Source organism: Bombus vosnesenskii, unplaced genomic scaffold (genome assembly GCF_011952255.1).
Source record: "Bombus vosnesenskii isolate JDL3184/JDL3185 unplaced genomic scaffold, Bvos_JDL3184-5_v1.1 scf7180000013299, whole genome shotgun sequence".
Lineage (NCBI taxonomy): Eukaryota > Metazoa > Arthropoda > Insecta > Hymenoptera > Apidae > Bombus > Bombus vosnesenskii.
Window position 1 is genome coordinate 31,511 of NW_022882949.1, and position 27,780 is coordinate 59,290.

General features: G+C 32.7%; 1 protein-coding gene across 2 annotated transcripts in view; it reads left to right on the forward strand.

Moving 5' to 3' along the window:
- The first annotated feature begins 640 nt into the window (after nt 1–640).
- The window catches only part of LOC117233796 (putative aminopeptidase-2), a 74,893-nt gene continuing 47,753 nt past the window's right edge, over nt 641–27,780 (forward strand). Inside the window, exons 1-12 of one of the 2 annotated variants that reach the window (XM_033494382.1) lie at nt 641–953; nt 4,388–4,506; nt 4,933–5,341; nt 5,619–5,774; nt 6,918–7,386; nt 8,901–9,136; nt 10,676–11,049; nt 14,043–14,323; nt 22,971–23,155; nt 23,808–23,975; nt 24,353–24,505; nt 25,235–25,858. In XM_033494382.1, coding sequence (XP_033350273.1) covers nt 4,422–4,506; nt 4,933–5,341; nt 5,619–5,774; nt 6,918–7,386; nt 8,901–9,136; nt 10,676–11,049; nt 14,043–14,323; nt 22,971–23,155; nt 23,808–23,975; nt 24,353–24,505; nt 25,235–25,858 — 3,140 coding nt within the window. In that variant the 5' untranslated portion in view covers nt 641–953; nt 4,388–4,421. The remainder of the gene's footprint in view (nt 954–4,387; nt 4,507–4,932; nt 5,342–5,618; nt 5,775–6,917; nt 7,387–8,900; nt 9,137–10,675; nt 11,050–14,042; nt 14,324–22,970; nt 23,156–23,807; nt 23,976–24,352; nt 24,506–25,234; nt 25,859–27,780) is intronic. The other variant, XM_033494383.1, reaches the window with a different exon arrangement.

Consider the following 27,780-nt stretch of genomic DNA (forward strand, 5'->3'; position numbering starts at 1 on the left):
ACACATAATTTCTAGTTTCAATTTTTATGTTAAACACCTTCTTAAAACCACTTTAAATCCTTCTTGTTTGTTAAAGCGATAATAGGATTGAAATATAAAAATTCGAGAGTTGTTGTAGGAGTAGTAGTGTTGAGGATTATATAATGGAATTATTATGTCCGAAAAATTGACGAGTTGTTAATTACATGTATATATAAGTTACATTGAATGGAGCACACCTCACCGATTTTAATGGTCTTGTAAAGAATATCATCATACCAAAAGTGCAGTAGAATTTTTCTTTCACCGATAGTACTCTTGTCACAGCTACGTCATTTGGTTAAACCACACTTTAGGGGATGCAAAATTATTGACTTTGAGACATACTGTTCTACGTACAATTATCGACAAGTTAACTTATTTTCTTTAATTATTAATTTAAAACATCCTAATGGTAGATTGTGTAATAGAAAAAAGAATAGAACGTTTGAAAAATCCTCAAAATATTTATATCTCTGTTAGGTAAAGTCTATAAGATGATATCAAGACGAGGATATTATCGTAAAATAAAATAGCAATACCGACCATTGGTCAGGTCGTCGATAAGATAAGCGATGGTGCTACATAACAAATGAGTACACGATTGGTCAAACAAAACAAGTTGATAACGCAAGAGAGAATAGAATGCAAAATCGCATAGAGCCGAAAGATTTGTAGAAATATCACACTTCTTCTCGAATATCGTATATTGATAGAAGTAACGTGTCGCGCATCGCGTCTGGTCGTAAACTGTGTGATCTGTATCCGTAGAGAAGTTGCGATAAACATCGTTATAGCACCAAGTGATTTTCACTTTTCGAAACGACCACTTCTGCTATTGTCGTTGATAGTCTCTCCACGGGACGAATGTGACTATGAAGATTTACCGGTGTAAACGTTAGACAAAAGTAAAACATCCAAATTCGTCGGGAAACGTAAGTTAACAATTTCTTTTTCTTAATTCACAGTGGCTCACCAACGAACAATACGTATACGAACAATTACAGAAATATTTTATGAATATATGAAGATGTGGACACATATGATTTTTTCGGTCATGGAAAAACCCATTGGTGGTATTGTTGATAAGCAATAAGTCAATAATAGTAATATTGTAGAATTATAACTATTGCAATATATAAATGATAGAGATCTGCAAATTAAAATCTATCGCAAAATACAAATACATGAAACAGTTTTCTTTAAAATATAATACGCCGATTCCGTCGTCTACTCCAGTTGAAAGATTATTTAATTTCGCTGGATTGATTCTTTGTCCGCGACGGAGTAGTCTAATGATGAAAACATTGAATGACGCACTTTGTTACATGCGATTAGCCATGCTCAAAAAAAAATAAATAAATTCAATTTGAAGGTATTGGGGATTCTTCTCATTTTAATATTATCACTCCATAATCTATATTCATTATTAGAAAATATTTTAAATAAATACATCTATAGTACAGATTTGAAATATTTTGTTTTATACTTTATTTTGAAAAAATAAACATATTTTATTTGCCGAAATTTAGCTTCCTATCCAAAATAATATTTTATTTGAACTTAAAACCTATTATCACGTTCTCTTGTTTCCATAAGATAGATATACATTCCATAAAATATTTCTCTTATTTTCATTGCAAGTTGAGTATATTTTGTAATTATTTGTGTATTTGTGAAGAAAATATACTGAATTTTATCAACTATATTTTATTGAGGTGGTCAGTTATGAATTTACTTCCATCTACGCCACCTAATTGTTATTAATTTTGTGAGTGGTACAATCAATATTGTCAAAACTGCCGAACAAGATGAAGAAAATAATTCCCAAAAAGGAAAAAGAAAATGTCCTTAATCTACATCTACTTAACATCTACTTAAAATTGCAATATAACGTATACACAATTACTAATTAGTTCGATTAATAAATTTATACTGTACAAGAAGTTTTTTGTATTCGTAAGAAAAATTCCATGATGAAAAAAAGATTCACTATAAAAATTTAATCTACGAATTCTGTAAAGTCGTTTTTATTTATTTAGGAATCTCGGCGTTACAGTTTTGATAAAAAAATTACGTGATACTTTAGACGAAGTACTATGTATCTAGGAACTTGAACTTGTTAATTTGACTTAGAGGAAATATGTATCGTTTTCTCGTTGCAATAATTGACGATTAAGATAGAATATTTCGCAAGTACCCAACTATGAATAAGTGTATTTGGATATAAAATTTTGTTCAAACAAATCGCCTTAATCTAAGTTTTGCATTACAGTTAATGAGTATCAATAAAAATATTGGTTAATATAAATTAGTATAAATAAAAAAGCAGTAATTGAAGATGAATGAAAATCGCTTCTATGGTATCACTTAAGTTAAGTGACTTTTAAGTGTATTTGTTCGATATTGATACTCTTTTTTTAATTAGCCCCAGTTGATGTGGAATTTATTCAGAAAAAGCATTAGATAGATTATTAGATTGAAATCTTAGAGTCGAATATGTGTTCCCAACCACATTCTAGGGGTTCATATAGATTCTATGAAGTGTCAGCTATTTATTACAATAACATACATAAATATGGAACTTGATGTTGAAAATACATGTAATAAAAATATCAATGGTTTGATTGGACTGTCTAAGTGTCCAAATACTTAGCCATGGTAATATGTACTATCAATACGATAAAAAGCAGAAAATACTTCTGTTTTAAATAAATTTATTATTTTATTCCTATTTTACGTAAAATATTCCATGATAGAATGACAACATGTACTCCTACTCAAAAATCTTGGAACAGTTATATTTGCTTGAAACTGAAGAAAGGTAAATAATTGCTTAACAATATAAAGGGTTTAAAAAGATGTGAAATATTTCGTGCAAAACGTCATATTAAAAGAGTCGTATGATACCAAGTTCTGTAAATATGTAAAAATGAACTCGTGAGTTCGAGATATCTCTATTATGAATACAAAGGTGTTAAGGTAATAAAATCTACCAGATTATTTGTCATCATTGTGCGTATCTATTCTCTTTATCTTTATTATACATGATAATGCTACACTTATTTTTTTTTATATAGATAAGCGCGAATAAATGTAATTTGTCCTGAAAATGAGAAATAATATTTTGAAATGACAAAATATCAATATTTTGTTATATATCATAGTTGTTGCTTCAAATTGTACATACATAATTTTAATAATATTAATTCATAACATGTTGTGTTGGTCAAAATAATTGCGTTTAACTTCATTTATTACCTAAATTAATTGAAATATATTTAACCTAGAAAAATTTGAATATTTACCATGAGTAAACTCTAGTTTAATTAATCAAAGATTTTTTTTTAATTTGCTTGATTGATTTTTAATTTCCTTAATCTAACTAATAAAGCCTACCATTGTCTACCGTACACTAATCATTTTTTTTTACTGAGAACACAATTTCAGGATAGTTTTAATGTTAATGAATAACCTGACATTTCCAGAAACTTAGATATTATATTTCTAGTTCCATAATAAATATATTTATAGAATATTTAAATTTACGTTAAAAGTTAAAATTTTAACAGGCTTTAACAGACAATATAAACGTTCACAATAAAGCAGTAAATCTTTTCGATCTATTTGTTGTAATATGTTTCATCATATACATAAAATTAATTATTATCAAAATACCTTTTTTATTTCGTGAACAAAAATTCCATAGAAATTCCTAATGTCTAATCACTAAAATGTTAAGATATTTATACCTACATAATAAATATCTTAAAACAACAGAGTAAAATGAATTAGAGTCTTTGTAAGTAATTCGTCAAAGAAAATATGCAATAATTGGATAATAATGATAAGTACCTATATTACATTTTATTTCGACAAAGTGTTTCTTATCTAATACAAAAAGTTTCTCATTCTTAGCCAAAGTTTTCAAGTTTCCTTTATTAGCGACTCTTAGATAAATTCACAGAAAAGTTTATATCTTTCTTTTCAAATCACACAGATATAATTATGAAAAACTGCAATTTGTATGTTTAAAAGATAACTGAGTTAACTATGAATTTTAAAAATGAATGCAGAATATGTAGAATTTACGTAGTTTATCTTCCTCCACAAGTTTATGAATTGACGTTACTTCTTCATTTATTACAATAATAATATCCAAACAAAGTAGAATTAATTTTTGCAATATATTATTTATGTGCTATGTTTTATTATTTTGTACTTGTCACGTTGATATTTAAATATGTATGTATAACTTTCAACTAATTATGAAATGTGTCATTTGTTTATTCTTATTTATTATGATAAATTGCTTTAAATCGATGATAAAATACACATGTATATCGACATGTTCTGATATTTGACATAGGTTTAATAACAAGAGAGGATATTGTCACGTCATCATGAATTTATTCCGAGACCAATTTTCGATCGTTGTCTTTTTTCTACTTTATGCTAGATATCAAGCAACAAACACCGTTGATAAAGGTAATTGAAATTTAAATAAATAATTTTGCAAAATTTGCACTTTATACAATTTGTTATAGATTTCTAATATTATTGTATGTGTTACTGATAAAAGTAAGCTTTTATATTAAATTATACAAAAATCCATTTTCTCATTGTAATAATTTGATTGTTATTATATTACATTTATATTTTACATTCCGACTATTGCAAGTCTATTCTAACTTATAATTAAACATCAAGATTTATATATATTATATTATGTATTACCATTACTACACTGTAATTACTAATTTAATTTTAAAATTATTTTGTAATACATGAATAAATCATTTACATGATTTCCTGACTAAATACTTAACATTTTCACTATTTTTTCTATCTGTAATATTTCTTCTCAATTAACTATTAATGCTAATAGTAATAAAAATATTTTTTATTGTGTAGCAGAATATGCACAAGATGATACAAAGGAACCTACCATTCTTGACTATCGACTGCCAAAAACGATCATACCTACGAACTATGAAATTATACTTATTCCGAAATTAAAAGATAATTTTGAATTCAAGGGAATTGTACATATTAGTGCATATTTACAAAAGTCTACGGACACTATAACACTTCACCATGGACGAATGCAGATAAATTTGGTGACCGTTACGATTGATTCTGAGAAGGAAGAAATTACGCAGATCGCGTATGATAATAAAACGGAAAAATACGAAATTAAACTAAGCAAAGTCCTTAGTGCAGGAACAAACATTACGATCAATTTTGAATATGTCAGTGCACTTAGGGACGACATGACTGGATTTTACAAAAGCTCCTATGTCGATGCTAATGGAAAAATTAGGTAAAGTTTTATTGCGCTTCAAAATATATTAATTATCACATTAAAAAATTATTATATAAATAGGTTGAACGTAATCTATTATGTAGATTTCAAATATATCTCTCCATTTACAAATTAGAAAAAAGTAACTTAAAGTTATAATAATACAGAATTTAGTTTAGATTCTACAAAAGCTATTTTCTGTGCGATATTACTTTCTGTTTTAAAAATTTAGCTTTCCGAAAAGAAAAATAAAGAGAACTAGACATACATCGAAGTTGACATTAAATGGTTTTAGGTGGCTCGCTTCCACACAATTCCAAACAACGCATGCAAGACATGCTTTTCCCTGTTTCGACGAACCAAGCTTCAAGGCAACATATATAGTCAGAATTTTGAGGCCTGCAGAATATTCTTGCTTGAGCAATATGCCGCTAAACAGAAGCATAGAAGCGTAAGTAACATTTGCAATGTTACAAAAAAGTATTAAATGCCATAAGATGTTGTTCATTTACACTACCATCTATAAGTCATGAGATACATGCTAAAGATAATCTTTAGAAAGAACATATTCAATATTCACTTAATTCACTTTTCCTTGTAATTCATAATTAATAATTATAATATCAATTCATCCACTGTATTAAATATTTCGTCACCTGTAAATGATTGTGATTCGACTGAATTTTTCTAAGCAAAAAAGTGTAAAAGAGTAATAATTTTGTTAGGTTTTGAAGTTTGAGTTTAAAAATAAGTTTGTTTGGCTTTATTTATTGCTGATCACATTACATATATATCTAATACATAATATTGTAACATTATTAACTTACAATTAGTCATTTGAATAAAATTTTCTATTTTTCTTACTTCCTAACGTTATATAACATGGTATATTTTATTAGAATACCGTTATAGTTTTCCTAAAAATTGTCAATTCTAATAAATCATAATCTTTTCTACTGAAAAGCGAAAGTAAATTCTGATTTTAGAGGATTAACTCCTTAACAATTTAAGAAAATAACCTAATATTTAATAAAACAGTGTAATGAAATTACGAAATCCGATCACAAAAATGTATAACATTTTATGTTCTAAAATACTTCTATGCATGGTAAAAAATGTTTAAAAAAACATGTTGAAATTCACAAGTACCTTCCTGATCGCTCCGCTCGAATTATGCTTGGGATAAACCGTTCACTTTACTAGAATCTCAGTGAAGATAAACTATTAAGTACTATTAAGGGATTAAACGTATATTAAATGTAACGTGATATTAATAATCTAAAATTGAAGAATTGGTAACAATAAGGAAACTGCTCCAATAATTAAATTGTATTTATTCGAAAAGAAATAGATGAATAAGTTTCATATTTAAAGTTATTATATCCAAACGTGAAGAGGTGCTTTACTGTAAATATTAGTTAATTATAAAATAGCACATTTTAAAAAGTGATTTGATTTTGATTAAGGTGAAGTTTCCTCCTTACTGCAGCAATTCCTTCAATTCCAAGAGAATATGTGACAGTAAATGTATTTATAAAGGTGAATACTGAGGAGTTAGTGCAATTTATTCACATAATACAATTGATGATTCCAGAAATGAAACATTTTGGGACGAATTCAAGCAAAGCATCCCTATGTCGACCTATTTGGTAGCTTTCATTATCTCGGACTTCAGCCCCGTAAAAGTAGACAATTTTAAAGTGTGGGCTAAACCAAACGCCATTGATCAAGCTAAATATGCTTTGAACATTGGCATGCAGGGTCTTGATTATCTCTCGAAGCGATTCAAGCAAAATTATCAAATTTCAAAAATGGACATGGTGGCTGTACCCGATTTTTCAGCCGGTGCAATGGAAAATTGGGGTCTTATTACCTATCGTGAATCCAGATTGTTATATGATGAACACTCGACATCTGATGTCGCGAAACAAAGCATCGCCTCTGTGATTATACACGAATTAACGCACATGTGGTTTGGAAATATGGTTACACCAGAATGGTGGAGCTACTTGTGGTTGAGCGAAGCGTTTGCAAGATACTTTCAATACTTTGGCACAGCACAGGTAATTGCAATTTTCCATTAGTTAAATTAGTCTTGCAGTTAATTAAATACAATGACTCCAAAATTGATCAAATACGTTCCCAATATGACTGTTCTTATAATAATTACTATAAGGTTCTTGTAACAAATAAAGGAGGTTAGTCTCTGTGAAATTTTCGTACTTTCTTCTATAAATTGCAGTCTTAGTTTTCTACGACACTAATCATAAATAAGCAAGGGTTTCTTCATTTTCTCACTCATACCGAGTGTGTACTACTTTAGTGTGCTTCAACTAACTTCAAGCACAAGGTGACAAAAAATTACATTTTGAATCAAGACCCCAAATCGGGTCGTGAAATAACGGGTACCCCAATAAGTTTATAAGTCGACAATCTTTCGGAATCCCAACCTGACCCGAAATTCGAGTAAAGCTTTAGTGTGAAAAATAACTATGTTCTTAATAGAATTTTCTACATCTTTTAGTAATACAACTTCCTTACGATAAATATCAAATAGTCAAATGAACAAATTTTATTATACTGAGATTTAATTAAACATACGTGTAATCCAAAGATCGAAGAAATTTTTTCAAAATTTAATTTAAATTGGAATAGAAAATATATCTATTTACTAGACTTATCACTATCTTTAATCGATATGTTATTAGTCGTAAAGTAACAATGTATATGCAATAAAAATTTCGGTTATAGTAAAATGTAATAGTTTTATTTACAAACAATGTAAATATACGTACATGATGATCAACAGAGTATTGACTGATTTCAATTGAACAACATAGAGTATATATATGCTAAATCATATTTTCAGCCAACTAAAAGAAAGCAATTTTGAAATTTAAAATAGACTATCAATGAATCCCATTTAAACAGACATCTCTCATTTCTACTTGATCTTTGAATTAAACATTTCAAAAATATCAATTAATGACCAGAAAGGTCACAACATTAAGTAACTCTTTGATTTTTCACAAAACTATTTTTCAAAAAACTGAATCTATAAAGCTAACAGCTTGTTCCCTGTTCTAACTATGTCATGTGAAAGTATATGCTTCTTCTTAATATCAATATTAGAGAAGCAACAAGCCGTACATTATCATCCACTTCTCGCGAAACCTTCAATTCTCTAAAATTTTGTATTGAAATTAAATAAAGGTTTCAGTTTTGCGTGTTTGTCAGAATAAGTTTTAAAAATGTTTTGTGCCACTCAATTCTCTTCCATATTTTCGATTTTGATCATGCTACAATATCTAATAAAAATAAGAATTTGTTTAAGATTTGCTCAAATGAGAATGTTCATAAATAGATAATAGTGAGCAGTATAATCAAAAAGTTTTAGGGGTCTAACGGTCGTGGTATCTTTAAACCATTATATCATTATATCTCATATTTAACTTGTATTATGAAAAATATAGATGAAACTTTTTTTTCATTTCCTAGTTGTTAAATCCTTTCATTATTCAATAACCTGTTGACTATCCTATACTATTCGTGATATTAGAAATAATCCATTTTGTAGATCGAGAAATCATGGAACATGGAAGATCAGTTCCTCGTGGAGCAACATCAAACAGCTCTTGCAGCTGATGCTATCGAGTCTTCTCAACCAATGACGCGGAACGTCACAAATTCATCGCAAATTAGCGGAGTGGGAGATACTATTACTTATAACAAAGGAGCCAGTATCCTACGAATGATGAATCTCGTTTTTGGATCCGATGTATTTGATGCTACGCTACAAAATTACCTGAACAAGTAATGAGCAATTTAATTATAACAAGTATGGTAAACTATAAAAGAGACTATATTAAAATTATAAATAGTTGCATAAAACTATTAAATAATTATAACTTTGTTATCAATGAAACACGAAGTTTTTAAACTGAGGTGATGGGCGTGATAGGTACTGAAGAAACACTCGAATATATTTAACGACAAATATTTATTAACAATATATTCTGTGTGTACACGTGGTGTAAAGCTCGCGGTTACTAATTTCGGTTCGTGGTTCGCGATTGCAAGATCGAACTCTGATCGATGCGTTTCAATGCGATACAAGTTCGGACGATGGTTGCCTAAGATGTCGAGCAACTCGAATCAGTGATAGTTGCCATCTACTTGCGTCAAACGACTGACTTTCCATTACGATGATGCTGCATAGGAAAACTATGATGGGGCGTGCGGTCATAGGCCTCTGTTCCTCTTTTTTAGTATGACGTGCTGGTGGTGATGCCCATTGAACTTTGCAATAGCCACATCACTCCTGGCTTGGCCATCGTCTCATCTCCAGTCACCTGCATCGCCGATCGGAAGTGAGGTGTCGAGGTTTTGCTGAAGATGGTTTCGCTCCAGATTTTCACAATCTTAGATTCGCGATGATCGAAGTCCCGGTAGCGCTATCGTGGTCACACCTCTTTTCGCTGCCGATCACGTCGGGGTCACCAATTTGAGGGGTTTTGGCGTTATCCGTGATAATTGTAGCTGCTAGCTGTAGATGTCGCTTGATGGGCTACTGCTGTTTTTCTTCTATTTTTGATGCGTAAAAGAAAAATCGGACTCCGGTCGACGGGATCCGAACCAGGGTCCCGAACGTTCGTGACCTAAGGCGCTGCCGTCGTCCGACACTAGTTAGTGTCGAGTGGTGGCATTTTCTGTTGAGTGCCACCACAAAACGATAAGAGATAATCACAAGTAATAATGTTTCATTATGTCATTAAGTTCAAGGCTGCATCTTTTATTATTTCCGAAATTAATTATACAATTTCAGCGAAGAAACTTTAAGATATATTCGTTTTTATAACATAACATTTTTTCAAAAATGTTCATCGATTCTTCCTTCGTCTTTTTTTTTTAACGAATGTCAAGCAATTACAGTTATAGTAGATATTAAGATACATTCATAACGTATATTTCAACATATTTCAAACAATTTACAGTTGTAATAACATATATAAGATCAACTAATAAAATTTAACACTTGCAAGTGCAATTAAATAGAAATATGAAATGTCATTTAAATAATTTATAGTTAATTAATTAAATTTCTTTTACTCGTCATGCTCTCATATCTATTATTAGTTAAAATTTTTTTCGATTTAAAGTGAAAAATCTGCTTTGTTAGTAACTTTTGTACACTGCTGTAAATATGTAGCGTATTTTAAATAGAACATCCTATATGTTCAAAACGATAAATTCGAAAATATAGTTTCAGAAATCTCACATTAAAATATTATTACTAGTTTTTCTATAAATACGAACGTGTAATCTAAGTACAATGATTTGCATTCATTCCAGTAATGCAGAAAAAAAAGTGGCGCGACCACAAAATCTCTGGTCGGAACTTCAAGCTGAAATCAATCGTAATAACATACAACTTGGTACTTCTGTCGAACAAATTATGTCCACGTGGACAGAACAAGCCGGATTTCCGGTGGTAAAGGTCTTCATTGAAAATGGTCAGGCTACTTTGCAGCAAGAACGTTTCTTGTTGAGGAATATGAAATCCACACCTATCAACGTGAAATGGTGGATACCCATTACGTGGACTACTCAAGAAAATATGAATTTCAATCAAGTAAATGTGGCATATTGGTTGAAACATGAAGGCGAAAGAACAATTAAACTTAACAAATCTTCAGGATGGGTGATATTCAATGTTCAATCAGCTGGTGAGTATTGCTTATTTAAATTTATATTTTATGTTTTACTAATCCTGCTTCCGAGTTCTTTGTTCTAGTCAAGATACTTCTTTAATTAAAAAATATATTAACAACTTGTACTTTTTCATTAGTTTTTCGTAAAATATTATGTAACTCTGCTTACGTAGACTATAAACTAAACTAAAAAATTTGTGTATAGATACAAAAAAATTAGAATAGAATAGAATAGAAACTAAAAAATTTGTGCACAACTTCTAATTATTACTTCCTTATAAAATGGGTAATATATCATATTTTATTTTACATAATTAGTTATATTTTAATGTAAACAGTTCTAACGTTTACATGTTAGAGATATTATAGCAAAAAAAAAAAACAAAATAGATACTTTCCAGGATTTGCGTTTAAAATGTCTTCAATATGCACTCATGTATAGATCTATCTCTTTATAATAAACGTGTTCATTATTAAATAAATATAAAATATAACAGGATGTTATATACATATATTTCTAATAACATATCTAAAATTATAATTCATTAAAAAGTCACAAATGCACTTACTTTCGATAAAACTACGATAATACTTCGATAATCTTACTTCGATAATCTACGTAACTTAAATAATATGACTGAAGAAATTCAAAGTATAAAACTGATAATATATAATTAGTTCGATAATATATAGTACAAATTATATTTACTTCCTTTATTGAAATAATATTTCGTTTGCAAAGACTTAAACGATACAAAAGGAACGAACAATACTAACATTTTGAGATAGTATTCAGCAAACTATTTTGTAAAGATTACTTTTCCACTTCATTTATTTTGCACTTTCTGTGATTGTTTCCTTCTTTGTTTCGTCCATCTGGCGTATTGTAATAACATCATTCAAATAGAAAGTATTATAGGATTATTACGACGCGTTGATAAAATTAAACTTAATTTTATAGGAATATTTGACGTGAGACTGTTATCATGATACCTTATTTTCACACATGTATACGTAAGATATGGTTCAAAAGATAGTGATAAAGAAATTTGTTTTAGCGAAATTAGTGAAATATATCTCAAATTTTATAAAAATAGAAATCCTCAGAGATTTGTTTTTGCTAGGTAAAATATATCGTGTTTTATTTATATAGTGATGTTATGAAAATCATAAAATAGAAAACTATAAATTTCTGCAATTAATTTGCAAAAATAAGGGTTCGAGGAGATTATTTATAAATATTATTCTTTGTGCTGTTTATTATTATTAACGTAGATATAAATACATAAAAATATATATATAAAGAAATATTTCTGTGCTTAAAGATATTGATAATTAGCCAATCTGTGTTCCCTTGTACAATATAATTTATTAGCTAATCATATTATATGCTTTTATTTCACAATGTTGCAATTTTTTATCAAATGGAATAATCGAATTACAAATTGAAATATTTATTTGTAAAAATTAGTTTCTTTTATCAACAATTTCAATACTGTTGTAGAAAAGAATAGTGAAATTGTAGAGACGTTCCGTTATCTCTGATTTCTATAATATTTTGAATATGTCGTAGAACTTAACATTTTATACACCTTTCTCTAGCTACTTCACAAAAAACTATCGGTATCACTACAGTGAATTCTGCAGATATTTGTGAATAGGTGGCAACGTATGGCTCTGTTTAATTGTCAATAGTCGGATAGAATGACTTAGTCGAAACCTATCATTTATTTTCGATTTATATAGACAAACGAGGGAGGGGTGGGTTTGAATAAAGCTCCGTGCACAATTGCATATGCGAATCATATCCGAAGCATAAAAAATGTCTATTATAATCCAATTAGGAACGAATATCATCAACGTATTGGGCTTAGGATTACAAATTAACTTGGAAATATAGTAGGAGATTGAATAATTGATATTATCTTATGAAAGTAATAACCGTTACTATTTTATGCAAGCGTTGCAGCCGCCTCGAGGCGGTCGAGTTAAAATAACTCAACCGAAACCAAATACATTGGTAATATCCATTTTAATTGAATTACGAGCAGACATTTCTTACAGTCCCGCACATATAGTTGTGAACGGAGCTTTACCCAAGCTCGCCCATATGCAAAAAATAAAAACTAGATTTCGGTTGGATCATTATATCCGTCCGCCTCTAGGCTGCCGCCAACCAATACTTTAAGTACACTGGCATGGAAGCGCAACTGTAAGACAGACTTCACTGTATTCACTGTATTCTACCGATAGTTTTTTGCAAATTTCTCGAGAACTATGGCTGACCAACAGTTATATGTACAAGAAACAGTTGTTCAAAATTATGTCCCTGATAATATATTTAAAAATTATCGAATTCGGAGAGGACATAGTTTTTCTATAGTTTCATTTGCATTGCGTATCTCATATAACTCTATAGTATATATTTTATTTTATTTTATATATCATGAACATATTTTATATTTATTTATCGTTTACATTCAGTATCAGAAACTACATCGTAAACTATACTTTAAAAACTGTACTTCATGGAAGTATTTGAACACTTATAAAACACATAAAAATAAATAGAAATACATAAAAATTACGAGATATTTATTGTAGATGGTACCGCTAAATATTGGGGTTTACTAATACAGTAAATGATTGGCTATTTTAATACCTTTGCGATATTTCTGTAATATATACTTCTATTATATTTAATACAATTTAATATCCTGTAATTTTTATACATAGTTTTAAATTCGTTTCAAACTTTACTAATACAATCATGATACTCGAGTCTGAAAACAATATTCATGAAATTTCAAAAGTTCGTATAACGTACATAATTCATTAATAGTATCTATAAGTGTTCAAATACTTTCATAGTGCTTGTAAGATAATTAAATGAAAAAGTATGTATTAAGTATGAGTATACGAACATTGTTAAGATCGATAAGATCATTGATATGGTACATACAAAACTTATAGAACCATTATTTCACAAATCAAAATTATTTTTTCAGGTTTCTATCGAGTAAATTATGACAACGCTTCCTGGTATCGCATTATCAATGTTTTAAATAGTAAAAACTATCAGAACATACATGTCCTTAACAGAGCCGCTCTAGTTGACGATTTGTTGAATTTAGCAAGAGCTGGTTTGCTTAATTACCGAACTACTTTGGATGGTTTGCAATATATTACACGAGAAAGGAATTACTTGCCATTCAAGGCTGCATTCTCTGGGATCACGTATCTTGATCAACGATTATCTGGAGATAATGAGTATTATAAACATTTTAAGGTTTGTCAACGTACCGTATAGTTATTCTATATTTTTAAACGTATTCACGGCATACTTAAAATATAAATAGCAATGTTTCATGCCTGATGCGTTCTTAAGTGGATAATAATCTTTAAAATAATCTAAATCTCCTATCTAAGTCTCCATAGTAAATATGTAGTATGGTAATTATTTAGAAAGCTGCTGGTATCTTCGACTTCGATGATTTTTAAATATGTTGTAGAAAACAACTTTTCCTTTGCGTATTACCGCCAAATTCTTCTAATTTTCGAAATATTTGCAAAAAACTGTCAGGATCACTACAGTGAATTCTACTCATGTATGTGTATCTGTGACACAGTACACAAGCAGAGCCGAACAAAACTCAATTTAATTCTTTTTAATATAACCATACATGTAGGAAACGTATAGCGCTAGTAGGTTTGCTAACAGTATGATCGATGCTCCATCAATCTATATTTACGCAGTCACTATTCGTTACTAATTACTCTCGTTACAATGGTTCTCTTTTAAATACATTGACCACACTTTTTGACAACGCTGACAGCACTCCTTGACAACGCTGACAACACACCCGATATCTCCCAGGCAATCCGTCCACGATACTGCACTATACTACATTTCTACAATAGACCATTCTGACAAATACATCTAACATCAGATGTACTCATCATCACTGATTTCGCTCGCGCCCCAGTCTTTCTATGGCTGCCTCGGGTGACAGTCGCGTCACGGGATCCTCCTGATCCTCTTCTTGGGCCTTGTGCACTCGATCGATCAAACCGCTTCGGCCTTCCTACACTAACAACACTTCTTGGAATGTTAGCGATCCTGATAGCCTGTATATCGGCGTGTCTGCCTCCTCTTTGTACCAAATAACTAGAAGGAGGTTATCCCCAGGAACCGGCGGTTGCACGTTGCATGGTAACTGAGAAGTTCCACCTGTCACTGCCTCCGCATCTATCATAGTCACACTTCATATGATGATCCGCCGTGGAGGTCGTTTGCGGCCCCTCGTATTCGCCTTCTCGCTGCACTATATAACGCCTATTTCCTAAAACTTTCACCGCGCGGTACTGCCCAAGGAACTTCGAGTGGAGCTTTCGCCCAGGACCGTCCTGCGTCCTCTTAATCGCCACCAGAACCCCCGTCTTGTATGTTGTTACCTTCTTGCGTCTCTTGTTAAACACCCATCTGTTTTCAGCCCGAATCTCCCAGATTCTTCTCTTTCCTTCTATGCACGACTGATCTCGCTCCTTAAAACTCTTGTTCTCGCCATTCTTCATCAGTGTATCAACTATCTTACACCTGAAAGGGGTTTGCTGTTGCACGACATTTATGGAATCGCAGACATCAACCGTTTTCCCTTGTTTCAGCGTCGACATTTCTGAGTCGCTTCAATTGCGCACAAGAATATCACCCCACGTGTTACCTAGCTCTTCATCGCGCAGTTTATGTCTATAAACTTGAATGATCTCGTCACCGATTCGAAATTGCTTCGACTTGGCTGCTACTTCATTTGCATCTATCTTCGAAATCACGCTCAAAAATATTAAGGAATCTTTGACATTCCACCGTCACATTTTTCTGACGTGCTCGTGCTAGGTCTTGTTTGTTCGACTGTATAATTCGCACAACACTCTGTGAATCCTACGAAAACCTCATCTCAACCGTCTGTGTCGTCTCCATCCGACAGTCTATTACAATCTTTTTTCTCCACTTTACAAATAGAAACGTTTCCTTTCTTTATGTTTACTTCGACAGTATTGAGGAAGTCTGCGCCAATAATAAACGAATGTTGCATTAGGGTATCTGAAACTACATGTACCGTCATAACATACGGCTCATCGACTATCAGAACATTCATCGAAAATTCTCCGGGTGTACAATTTCTTTCGGACCCGATACAGTGAAATTTAACAATTTTCTGATCTAATTCGCTACCGGTGTCTATTAGCGCAGGCAATTCGAAAGCTCCGATCTTGACGTCTTTACCACGCTTCGTCTGTAACAATCTCCACGCACTACAAACCTCTTTAAGGGACTCACTCAGGTTGCTGCACTTCTCTGCGATATGTCCATGCCAACAACATTTAAAACACCTAGGACCTTCCGAGTTGCTCGGTCAATCTGCACTGACATGTTCTTTATCACCGCAATTATAACATCTTTTATCCTTCACTACATTTCCAGATTGACTATGCTCCTTGTTGTTTTCGGTTTTGACCGGCTTCGCAGTCGACTTTATTTTGCGACACTTTTGTTCTTCGTAGTGTAGGAAGTGTAGTTGGAGCTAGGTGAAAAGAGAATTCGCGTTTCGTCCCGGGACTACCGGTAGACTCGTCAGTAAGGCTATGCCCGGTAGTCCCTGCCTTAGACGTAGAGGGAGTATCGCTAAGTGCGGTATTTGTATCATGCGCCCGTATATTCGATCCCTAGCGAGACAGGCAGACTCGTTGTCGTCGTAGTAGCCCTCTGGTGTTGACGGTTGGTATCCGCGGATCGCCCGGGAGGTGTTACGATTCGCCACAGTAGATAACTAATCTTAGCCCTTTTCTACCTTTGCTTCCACTTCCATATCCACATGACTAGCTATTTCGAACATGCAGTACATATAAGCCAAGCATGCTTCATCGCTTCTTCTTTTCGTTTTCTCAATTCTCTTGTGTACTTGCAAACTATTAATTTTTTTTTAGAATTCTTTAATTGGTCCTCGCTTCAACTCATGCCAAGTCCTAGCATTGCATTCGATACTCGCAAGTATCCTTGTTGATCCTCTCAACATAATCACTCCTAAACTAAACAACTAAACTCCTCAACTAAACAATCCTCGCATAAATTGCCTTTTGTGCTTCTGACCACATGCACATGTTTACAATTTCTTCGAGCGATTCGAATCATCCATCGACATTTTCACTTTTGTCGTCACTGAATGTTTCTAATGCGTCCTCGACGTCTTTAAAACTCAATGTTGATCCAACCTGTGCTTTAAGACAGTATTTGTCACAATCTTGGCGCACATCTCGTGTGCTTCTCCTGCGTTCTCTTACGTCTTCTTCATCGTCTTCAACCTCACTTTTTCATCCATGTTTGTATTGTTTTCTTCCATGACCGCCTGCAGCCGTGCACGTAGTGCGGGTTTTCCCGTCGTTTCTAATCCCAAACTAGCGAGACGCACTCTCAACTCTTTCGCCTTCAGCTTCTCGAGATTTTCGTCTTCGACTCGATCGCACTTAGCTCTTAGCACGGTTCCTGAGCCTCGCTGGTCCGTCGACCCTTCACCGCTTGTTGATCCCTTAAGATTCGATTGTTCAACACTACACGCTCGACTCAATCTGGCAATCAACACTGACCTCGCACTAGATATTGGTAAATTCATCTTTGAGAGCTTACTCCTCAATTCTTCCAGCGTCAAACTTTCTTCACTTGACAATTGTCCGTCTTCAACATTTGCCATTTTTTATTTTTTTCAACACTATTCTTCAAATGATAAACTACACTAATTTTAACTGTCTACGATATCGTCACCGATATCAGACCGCGCACCGGAAAATTTAATACTACCACGAGTTGATCCCGGCTGAGCCCCCAATTTGTAGGAAATGGTATAGTGCTAGTAGGTTTGGTAACAGTATTGTATTTTCGGACGTTCGCGGGGAGACGCGATTTCGAAGAAGCGCGCCAACGGAAGTCGTAAATTCCCGTTACGATTTGATTAATCGACGCCACGAATCGTTCGATACCTTATTTCTTATGAGATAATAAGGGTAGTTGATTGAATATAACGCTGCTATTAACAGGTTACTATATATTTTGAATGATCCAACAACTTCATCAGTGTGATACAAGCTTAAGTATTTGAAATGGCAACTTCGAATGAGTACGACCTGAGACTCCTTTCATGTTGACGATAGTGGTGATATATCTCATGTCGATTGACTATTTTCAACTTGTAGATTCTTGCTGTTCCTTGCACTGTCCTCTGACTCGAGTTGATGTAGACCCACTAGTCACTCTTATGTTGGTACGGAGGAAAGTTCGGTGTAGGTGTGCCCTTGAACGAAGAATGCGGATTCCTTGTTCACACTTTGCGTCAGGAAAGTACATCAGTATATTTGTACAATAGTGTACTACACGGAGTACACTATGACGTATAATTTTTTCACTTAACCACCGATCGATGATTTTATTAACCTGTTTCCTTTGTTCTGCTGACAATCTCCGTGGGTTTTGGTATACTGGTGCATCATCTTCAAGTATGATTTTCATGCGTACACCTGTGTCCTTTTTCTTCGTCACTGTATATTCACTAATCAAATTTTTAATATCGTCTCTGGTTTTTTTTATCTTCAATATGGTCCAACTCGACCAGATCTCGGTCGTTTTGTTTACTACATACGTCTATATTTAACACTTCATTCTATTCACTATCTTCGGCAGCACACTGGTTCTCACGTAGTTCTTTTTTAATTTGTTTAAACTTTACTTTTTTTCTCTCTTACTTGCATTTGTTCAGTTAATTCAATACTTAATAGTACATCGTGTCCCAAGAAGTTATCGGGAACTACATCAAAATCTAGCATTGCCTTTAAACCGTCAATCATTATATCCGTTTTGAATCGTCCCATGGTGTGTACGTCAACGGCGCCTATACTATCGAATCTAATAATTCTTTTCTCAAGTTGAGGTGCTCCTAAACGCAAATACATACTGATTCTTATTAAATTAAGATCACTTCCTGTGTCTATCTTTGCCACTACATTCATGTTCATAATCTTTATTTGCTTGACCCCTTGTAAATTCGGCCAATCGCGGGGAGACGTAATCGCGAGGAAAGACGTCAACGGGGGTCGTAAATCCCCGTTACGATTATAACAATCGACACCACGAATTGATCGATCCCCTGATTTCCGTTGAGATAATAGGGGTGATTGAGTTTGTATAACACTGTGATTCACAGAATTATAAATTATATATTTCCAACACTTAGATTACACTGATGAGCATAGATAGATAGATAATCACTTATCGCACGAAGATAAGATACGTATGTACGTTAGAGCAGGGCTCTTATAATTAGCTTTAGTGTATTAGTGGACGTAGCACTATAAGATATTTAGGAGAGGAAATGTAGGCTCGACAATACCGAGACCGACTCTCGCGTTATGCTTAGACTGCCCGATGGGCATTAGCGGTATACTTAGTAGTTGACTTTTCCAACGATGTAGAAGAAGTGAAGTCGAGTGACGATGCTGTGTCGGAGGAAAGCTAAGGATGGGTGTGTCTAGCGCACGGGACCATCGGATTTGTTGGTGCCGATGTTATTTAGGAGAATGACGGAATAGGCTTCGTTTTTAATTGGTTAGACGAAGGGTCTTAACCGCCCTCGAGAGAAAGTGGTTAGTGGGAGGAAAGTTGCAGCGTACGTGATAAAAACTAACTTTCCCTTTTTCGCCGTGGTAGACAATAGTCTTTAGAAATTCTTCCGAACCAGATGTTTGTTTTGTTTGAAGGACCTTTTCTAGGAAATCTATGAAATTTATGGAAGGTCCTTGAAACTATGGAGGATACGCTGCGAGTATACGAAGACATCTGGTTGCCATATTGCCTGCGGTGTGTGGCATCGGCTAGGTAGAGTGTTACGCGACGTAACACCCCTCTTTTATTTTCATTTCTCCACCCATCATAACGCGTTTTATCCTTTAGTATATTTGCACAGTTTGATGAAATGTATCCGAATTCTCTAGATTTAAAATATTTAGGACCTCTCGATATGTTCGGACAATCAGCACTCACATGTTCCCTATCGCCGCAATTATGACACCTTCTATACTTCACTACTCTTCTAGATTGCCTGTTTTTTCTGCTGTCCTCTGCTCTGACCGATCTCACAGACGACTCTGCTATGCGGGATTTTTGTTCCTCATAGATGATTAGATTTTCCTTTAGTTCTTTCATTGATTTAGCTCCATAAAGTATAAAGTATAAAGTCTTTATTGACTTCTTTGTCTCTTATTCCTTCTACGATGTACCGCATTTTCGCTGCTTCTTCATATCCACGTGACTAGCTATTCCAAGCATTCGGTACATGTAGGCCGTACATCCTTCGTCATCTCTTTTATTTGCCAAGATTAAAGAAAGATTAAAGATTATTTGCCAAGGTGTATTTGCCAAGTATTACATTTTTTTGAAAATTCCTTTATTAGTCCTCTTTTTAATTCAAGCCAAGTTCTAGCATGGCACTCACGATTCACAAATATTTTTGCAGATCCTCTCATCAGCTTTTTTGTATAAATTACTTTCTGTTCTTCTGTCCACATACACATGCTTGCCGTTTCTTCAAACATCTTGAATCATTGACTGATATTTTCATTGTTTTCGCCCGTAGAAACTTCTAAGGCGTCTTGGACATCCTGAAAACTTAATGTTGTACGCCTACGTGTCTTTCTACAGCATTTGTCACAATTCTGATGTATATCTCGCGCGCTCCTTCTGCGTTCACTTTCACCTTCTTCATCGTCTTCCGTTTCACTCTTGTAGTCAGTTTCTTCCTCCGACGACGCATCTTCTACCAAGGCCGCCTGTAGTCGCTCACGTAATTCAGCTTTTCTTCCTTTCGTCTCTAGTCCCATACTAGCTAGACGTTCTCTTAATTCCTTTGTCCTAAGCCTCTCGAGATTTTCATTGACCTTGCACCAGATATCGGTAGATTCATCTGAGCAAGCTTGTTTCTTAATTCCTCCATCGTTAGATTCTCCTCACTAGAAAATTGTTCCACTTCACAATTTGCCATCTTAGACTTTACAATAATGTCTTTGAATACACACGATATTATTAGCAACAGCTAACGATCTCTTATCACACCGCTTCCCGAAATTTTAGATTGGCACGGTTTTAAAAATAAATCCCGGGCGAGCCTCCAATTTGTAGGAATGCTATATTATAAGTTTATAGAAAACAGTATGATAAATACAATATCGTTGTACTCTCACGAAATCGAATATAATACAGCGTTTCGCGTATTCGTTTCTCACTAATTCTACGACACAACAACACAACGAACTTAACACGACCACGATAAATTCAACTCTGACAGCATTTTCCATGCTCATTTTTCCTTTAACATACCTTGGTAATGCTCACAACACTCCTTGACAACATTAACATATCTTGACAACGCTAATAAACAATTACCCCTCACGCCTCGTCATTCCTTGACATCACACTATCCCACATTATTATACTATTACTGTTACACAGGGTCTTCGACTAGAGACTTAAAAAACTTAATGGCTAATCCTTGAAGATAAAATGAAATAAAAATAAAAAATAAAAAAATTACTTTTCGGCTTTGCTTCTTAGTTGCTGACATTTAAAATTTAGCCCTGTGTGATTTTTTTGTGGACACCCGCGGGTGGGACAATTGTAGTGCGTGTGTGAAATTTGTATAAAAATTGTTTAGATATGCTGTTATTTGTTAATTAACTATGGAGGCAAAGGATTAGAATAAACATTAATCCTCTCTATTCGAAAATCTCATGAGACGGTTTTCGATATGCTGTTATGAATTTTAATGAGTAGGCAGGAATAACGTTTAATCAACGATTTTTCATACTTAAAATGGTTTAACGTTTTCAAATGTCATAATCTTCTTTTCTGCGACTTGTGCGAGGTAAGCTGCTGCTTATGCATCGTTCGATTTGAGCATCCCTGTGCACCCCACTGCATAGGCTGACCTATCTAATTGAGTTCATGTAAGGAGGTTTGCTCGCGCACAGGGATATCTCGGCTAATATTTAATTGCCGATAATTAAAGAACAAAGCCGGAAACACAATTTTTTTATTCCTGATTTTTATCTTGTTTTAACATCAAGAATTATCCTTTAAACTTTTTGACACTTGTAGCCGAACACCATGCATACGTAAGAAAAAAATTTATATAGAAAAGTTATTCAAAATATCGACTTCTACAACATGTCCAAAAATCATTGAAATCGGAGGGTAGTTTATGTTTCAACCCGATATGTGTTATAATATTCGATTGTTTGGAAAATTCGTAGTTAAATTTTAAAAAAGTTAAAAAATAATGTACGTTTATATATAGAATTAATATTATTTTCCTGCTTTTTGCCAATGAGTTTACTATATATCATAATCGAGTTTTCAAAACTTCTTCTTCCCTTACTAGTGATGAATCAATCTAAGTAGTTGTTATAGGTTTTTAATGGCAGTTTTGTGGCATTATACAATTTTGTAAAAATCAAAATAAATAACATGCGGACCATGTTTTATTCGGTGGATATTATAAATGGGATAGAAGTGGCAGAACATCCCATTTAACCACTACTTTTTATTTCAACAATTTGCATTGTAATTTCTAGATGTCTTTCCTAGATTACTGTACTTATTTATAGTTCCTATTTGTTCAAATTTTATGTTTTGCTATATGATAGATATTCATAATAAATAATTCCCTCCCATTTTAGAAAAATATAAAATAAAGTTCGTCAGAAACAACAGGAACTTTTCGAACAACTTAATAGGTGAAATAAAGTTCTATTTACAATTAGATTGAAAAAAATTTTTAATCGTGGATTTTTAATAATGGAATGGATTTTTCAATGATCCCCGCAATTAAATCTTATAGGAATTTGTTCTCATCCTCATCAAAGATGTATACAAAGATATTGGGTATGTGGACCGTCCAAGTGACGATAGATTAACAGTATTATTGAGAGGTGAATTGAACAAGTGGGCTTGCAACTATGGTCACGAAACCTGCGTGCAGACATTCACTAGAATGTTCCAGCAATGGGCAAAATATAACATAACGTAAGGGAATTAAAGTTTGTCGATATTATTTAAGCCTGGTACAAATTTAATAAGCAATCTCAAAACAGGTATTTTCGTATAACACAGTCATTAAGTTCTTAAAAAATGTCATACTATATGAATTTGTGTTATATAGACGGAATTACTGATATAAAATGTAGTATTGTATTATTATGAGAAAAATATATCGGTTTTGTACTTTCAAATTATTTTCTTCGTCTTTTTTGTAACTAAATGGATCATCAATACATCAACTTGCACTCAGTCACTTATTTTTAATAATCGATAATTAAATGTATAAATAAATCAATGTATAATGATATTATATATAATTGTTTCTATAATAATACTAAGATAAATACAGCTTAATACACTCATTTTTAACTATAGATCGTTCATATCTGAATCTGAATTCTTATCTTATGGTTGCAATCTAATAGAAAATTGTAAAACCTCCATTTCAATTCCAAAACATATTAACAGTCATATATATTCTTAAATGGAATAGTTATACTAAATTACTAATTAGGAAATAGAATTATTAACTAACTCGAGATTACAATATTTTACTTGTGGCAGTAGAAATAACAAAAATGTATATGATTGTAGTGGTAAATTAATAATTAATTTCGCCTATTACTATACCTTTTAGGATTAAACCCAACCAGCGACCTGTCGCATATTGCATGGGCGTGAAATATGGAACGAAAGAAGACTGGGAATTTTTATGGGATAAATATAATAATTCAAACTCCGCAACTGAACAAGTGGTTATACTAGAGGCACTCGGTTGTACCGAGGATGTTGTTCTCTTAGAGAAGTCAGAATCCTATTCTTGCTTATATTATTAGACAGCCGATGTTTATGCAAATTGATATTATGGATATCATTAAATAAGTGATATTAAATAAGAACCTAAATAGAAACTTGTTTTGTCCCCTAAATATTGCAACGTATGTTTTAGTTCGGATATTATACATATGTACATGCATTTACATATAATGATATTCTACATGTATATATATGCCCATACAAAAATATATACATGTATAATATCATTGTATATATATACATAATCCGCATATATAGCATTTTGACATCTTTAAACATCAGAAATGCATAAACATTCGTAGTTTTTTTATTACACATAGAGATGTATCGTTCAGGGTTCACGATTTTGTTATATTACTTTTACAGATACCTGTTATACGCGCTAAAGAATTTCGAAGAAGGCAGAATTCGAATGCAAGACAATTCCGCCGTGTTCTCCGCAGTTCACAGTTCCAGTGCTTTTGGCGCAGAGTTTGTGTTAAATTTCGTCGCGAAACATTCCACTGAAATGATCAAATTGTATGTTCTAAACTTAACAAAAAAATGTATCGTTTCGTATCTTCTATTAATGCTACTTACTTGTTGTTATAGTAAATATTGATATAATATAATTTATTTCTACATTTTACACGTTTGGAAAAGTCGTAGCGTCTCCAGAATTGTTAAAATATGCTAACTTGGGAGAAATATTTCTAGGATACTACAATAAATGTAGCAATTAGTGAGACAAATTTAAAACTAATTAGTAGAAAAGGCGTTTCTTAATAAGACATCATTAAACTATAATTGGACAATATCCTAAAAATATTGGATCTCATCTCTAGCTAAAATGTTCAACTTCAACAGTTGTTCAACTTTATCAAATTTATCATTTACTCTTTCCACATTTTTTTAATGTCAAGAAATAAAATAATGAGGAGTACTGCAAAACCATTTGAATTAATCAATTACCAAAACGAATGAAAAGTTCTTTAGCAATATAAAATTTAAGTAACAGTATTACGATTTTATGAATTTTTTTTAAATACAAAATTTTAAAAACAAAAAATTCTAATTCTACTACATTTAAGTCTTTATTCATTTGTCTATGAATTATTCAAATTAATATCTTATCTTTAAATTTATCTTAAATTGCACTGCGAATTCTCCAAACAAGTACTTTTTAAAATAATTTTTCTTAAATTTCACCATGACTTTTTTAGCAGTCCAATAAATATTAATATTAATATAATAAAACACCTGTTTCAGTTATAATGGAACAGAGACAATTTCAAGTATCCTGTCATCAGCCTCGAAACGTTTCTCCACTCAAAAATTAGTGGATAAATTCGAAAATTTGATCAAGCAACGCCAAGCTGAATTCAAGAATATCTTAAATTCGTTGAACAATTCGTTAGAACTAGCAAAATACGAATTGTCGTGGTTGAAGAAGTACACTAGACCAATTATGTCATGGGTAATTGATTTCAATGACAAGCACCGCCCAGATACAGATTATTATCGTCTACCCACGAGCATTACTCCTAACTCTTATTCCATCTGGATAACCACTGATTTAAGCGAACTCGACAATTTTACATTCAAAGGATCAGTGAAGATTAAAGCAACCGTTACGAACAAAACGAAGAATATCACTTTACATTCAGCAGGCTTAATCCATGAAAATATATCCATAGTCGTAGACGGTCAGAATGTTGTTATTGTAAAAATTGATATTTACGAAAAGTATGATTTCCTAGTCATCGAGCTAGGAAAAGAATTGCAAGTTGGACAAAAATTACTTACTACGATAGAATATAGGGGATATTTAAATGAGAAAGACATGCGTGGATTTTATAGAAGTTCGTACATTGATGAAGATGGTCAAACAAGGTAAATAATTTACTCACACTGTGTCCGATCGTGGAGAGACGCGGTCGCGAGGAAAACGCGTCAGCGAGAGGCGTAAATTCTCGCTACGATTCGAATAATCGACGCCGCGAATTAGTCGTTCCCCTGTTTCGATTAAGATAACAAAGGTGGTTCAATGAGTTTAACACTGAATTAATATGGTTAACATAAACTTGTATATTTGACAATATTTAAAAATAATGAATAATATATGAATAATAATGAATAAAAATGAATAATAATGAACACGCCACAAATTATTTATCGATTATACAATTAGTTTGTTAGTAATTTGACCCGACTTTATAATATTTCTTGATGCATTTGTTAGACTAAGCGACTTTAATTTTATTCGTCAGAACTTCTCCATGTTTGAATCCTCAAATGACACTGATTGCCCTTCGATCTCTTTCTGTCTTTTCTCAGAGACGACCCCCACTACGCTCGGGTCACGCCACCGTTCGCGCCTATGATCACGTATGCCATCTTCTTTGTGTATATGAAATAACGATCACGTTAAACGAATCGACATTTCTGGAACTCGCTGCTTAATGAATTATGCGCTTGCCGCTACATTGTGTATCTTTCGTCAGTCAGATAAGACTGTCTGCGACATTGTAGTGCCACGAGCGACGGTTAGGAATACGGCCTATAGTAAGCCTCGTAGCGTAGCATACTGCTATCGATAAATATTTAGACACTTGGTGCAATTTGATCGAAAAATTTATATTTTTGTTATATTGTGAAGGTTATAATGAAATAATTCTAAAACAAGGAACACACCTCTATTCTATTTATAAAAAGTATTGGAATATAGTCCTATTTTAATAAACAATTAAGTGTCTTTATCAAATACTGCAAATAGTTATGTTTTATAATATTATTATATATTATTATTATACATTAAAATTATATATTGAAGCTACTCCTAATGTTGAATAGACGTAATTTTTGCATATTCGAAGTCATTCAACTCAGCTATCTACGTAGGACCAATTTTCATCCAACCTAAGTGTTGTTTTATTTATACTAGTTGATATATACTATTATACTAGTATATTTTTTTCAGCCTCTACTAGTCATTTAGCATAAAATCAGTGCTCAATCTTAGATTAAAGAGTTTTACTTGAAATATATTTTTATACCAACTTTGTAAAAAAGGAAGGTATCTCGATTCGACATTTATTTTCTTTTTATGTATGTTTATTTCTCCGAAACTGTATGACCAATGGGGATGTGTCTTTTTACATCTCGTAGGGCATGTTCTTCCACTGATCCAGCGACAACATTCTTTTTTGCATTTGTTAAACTATTTTTTTTGCAAAAATCCAATTTTTGTATATATTCATTGATTACTCAGGATTGAATTGCGCTATCGAAATGAAACCTTCCGCATCGCCTAGGGATAATCAGCCCGTTTACAAAATTTTTCCAATTTGTTCATAGTGAACTATTGTCATTGCAAAGAATTTGGTGTTCACCAATTTCATCTTCGTATATTCAGAGATGGCTCTACAATTGTTGGACTAATACCAAGATGAGTCCAAAGAAGCAATCTGGGCAAGCATTTCAAATTGCGTTTTTCAATAGGCTTCGATTCGTGTTTCCGTCGCAAGAACTATTATTCTGCGGATTCGTTTTTGGGCGAATTATAGAATTATAGAAATATCCTTTTCTATCATTGTTCAAAGTATATCGCTGACGGAGTACAGTTGCTTTATTCCTTATTCACATGCGGGACTGAACAGTTTTTTATTCATCAATAAGAATTAAGAATTGAAATAAATAATAAATAGATAGAAATAAATTACCCTCTTCTTAATGACATGGAAATCGTTTTACGGTTGTCCTGTGTTAGTATTGATCGCTCCATTAAGAAATATGAAATAACAATTTTTTCGAAA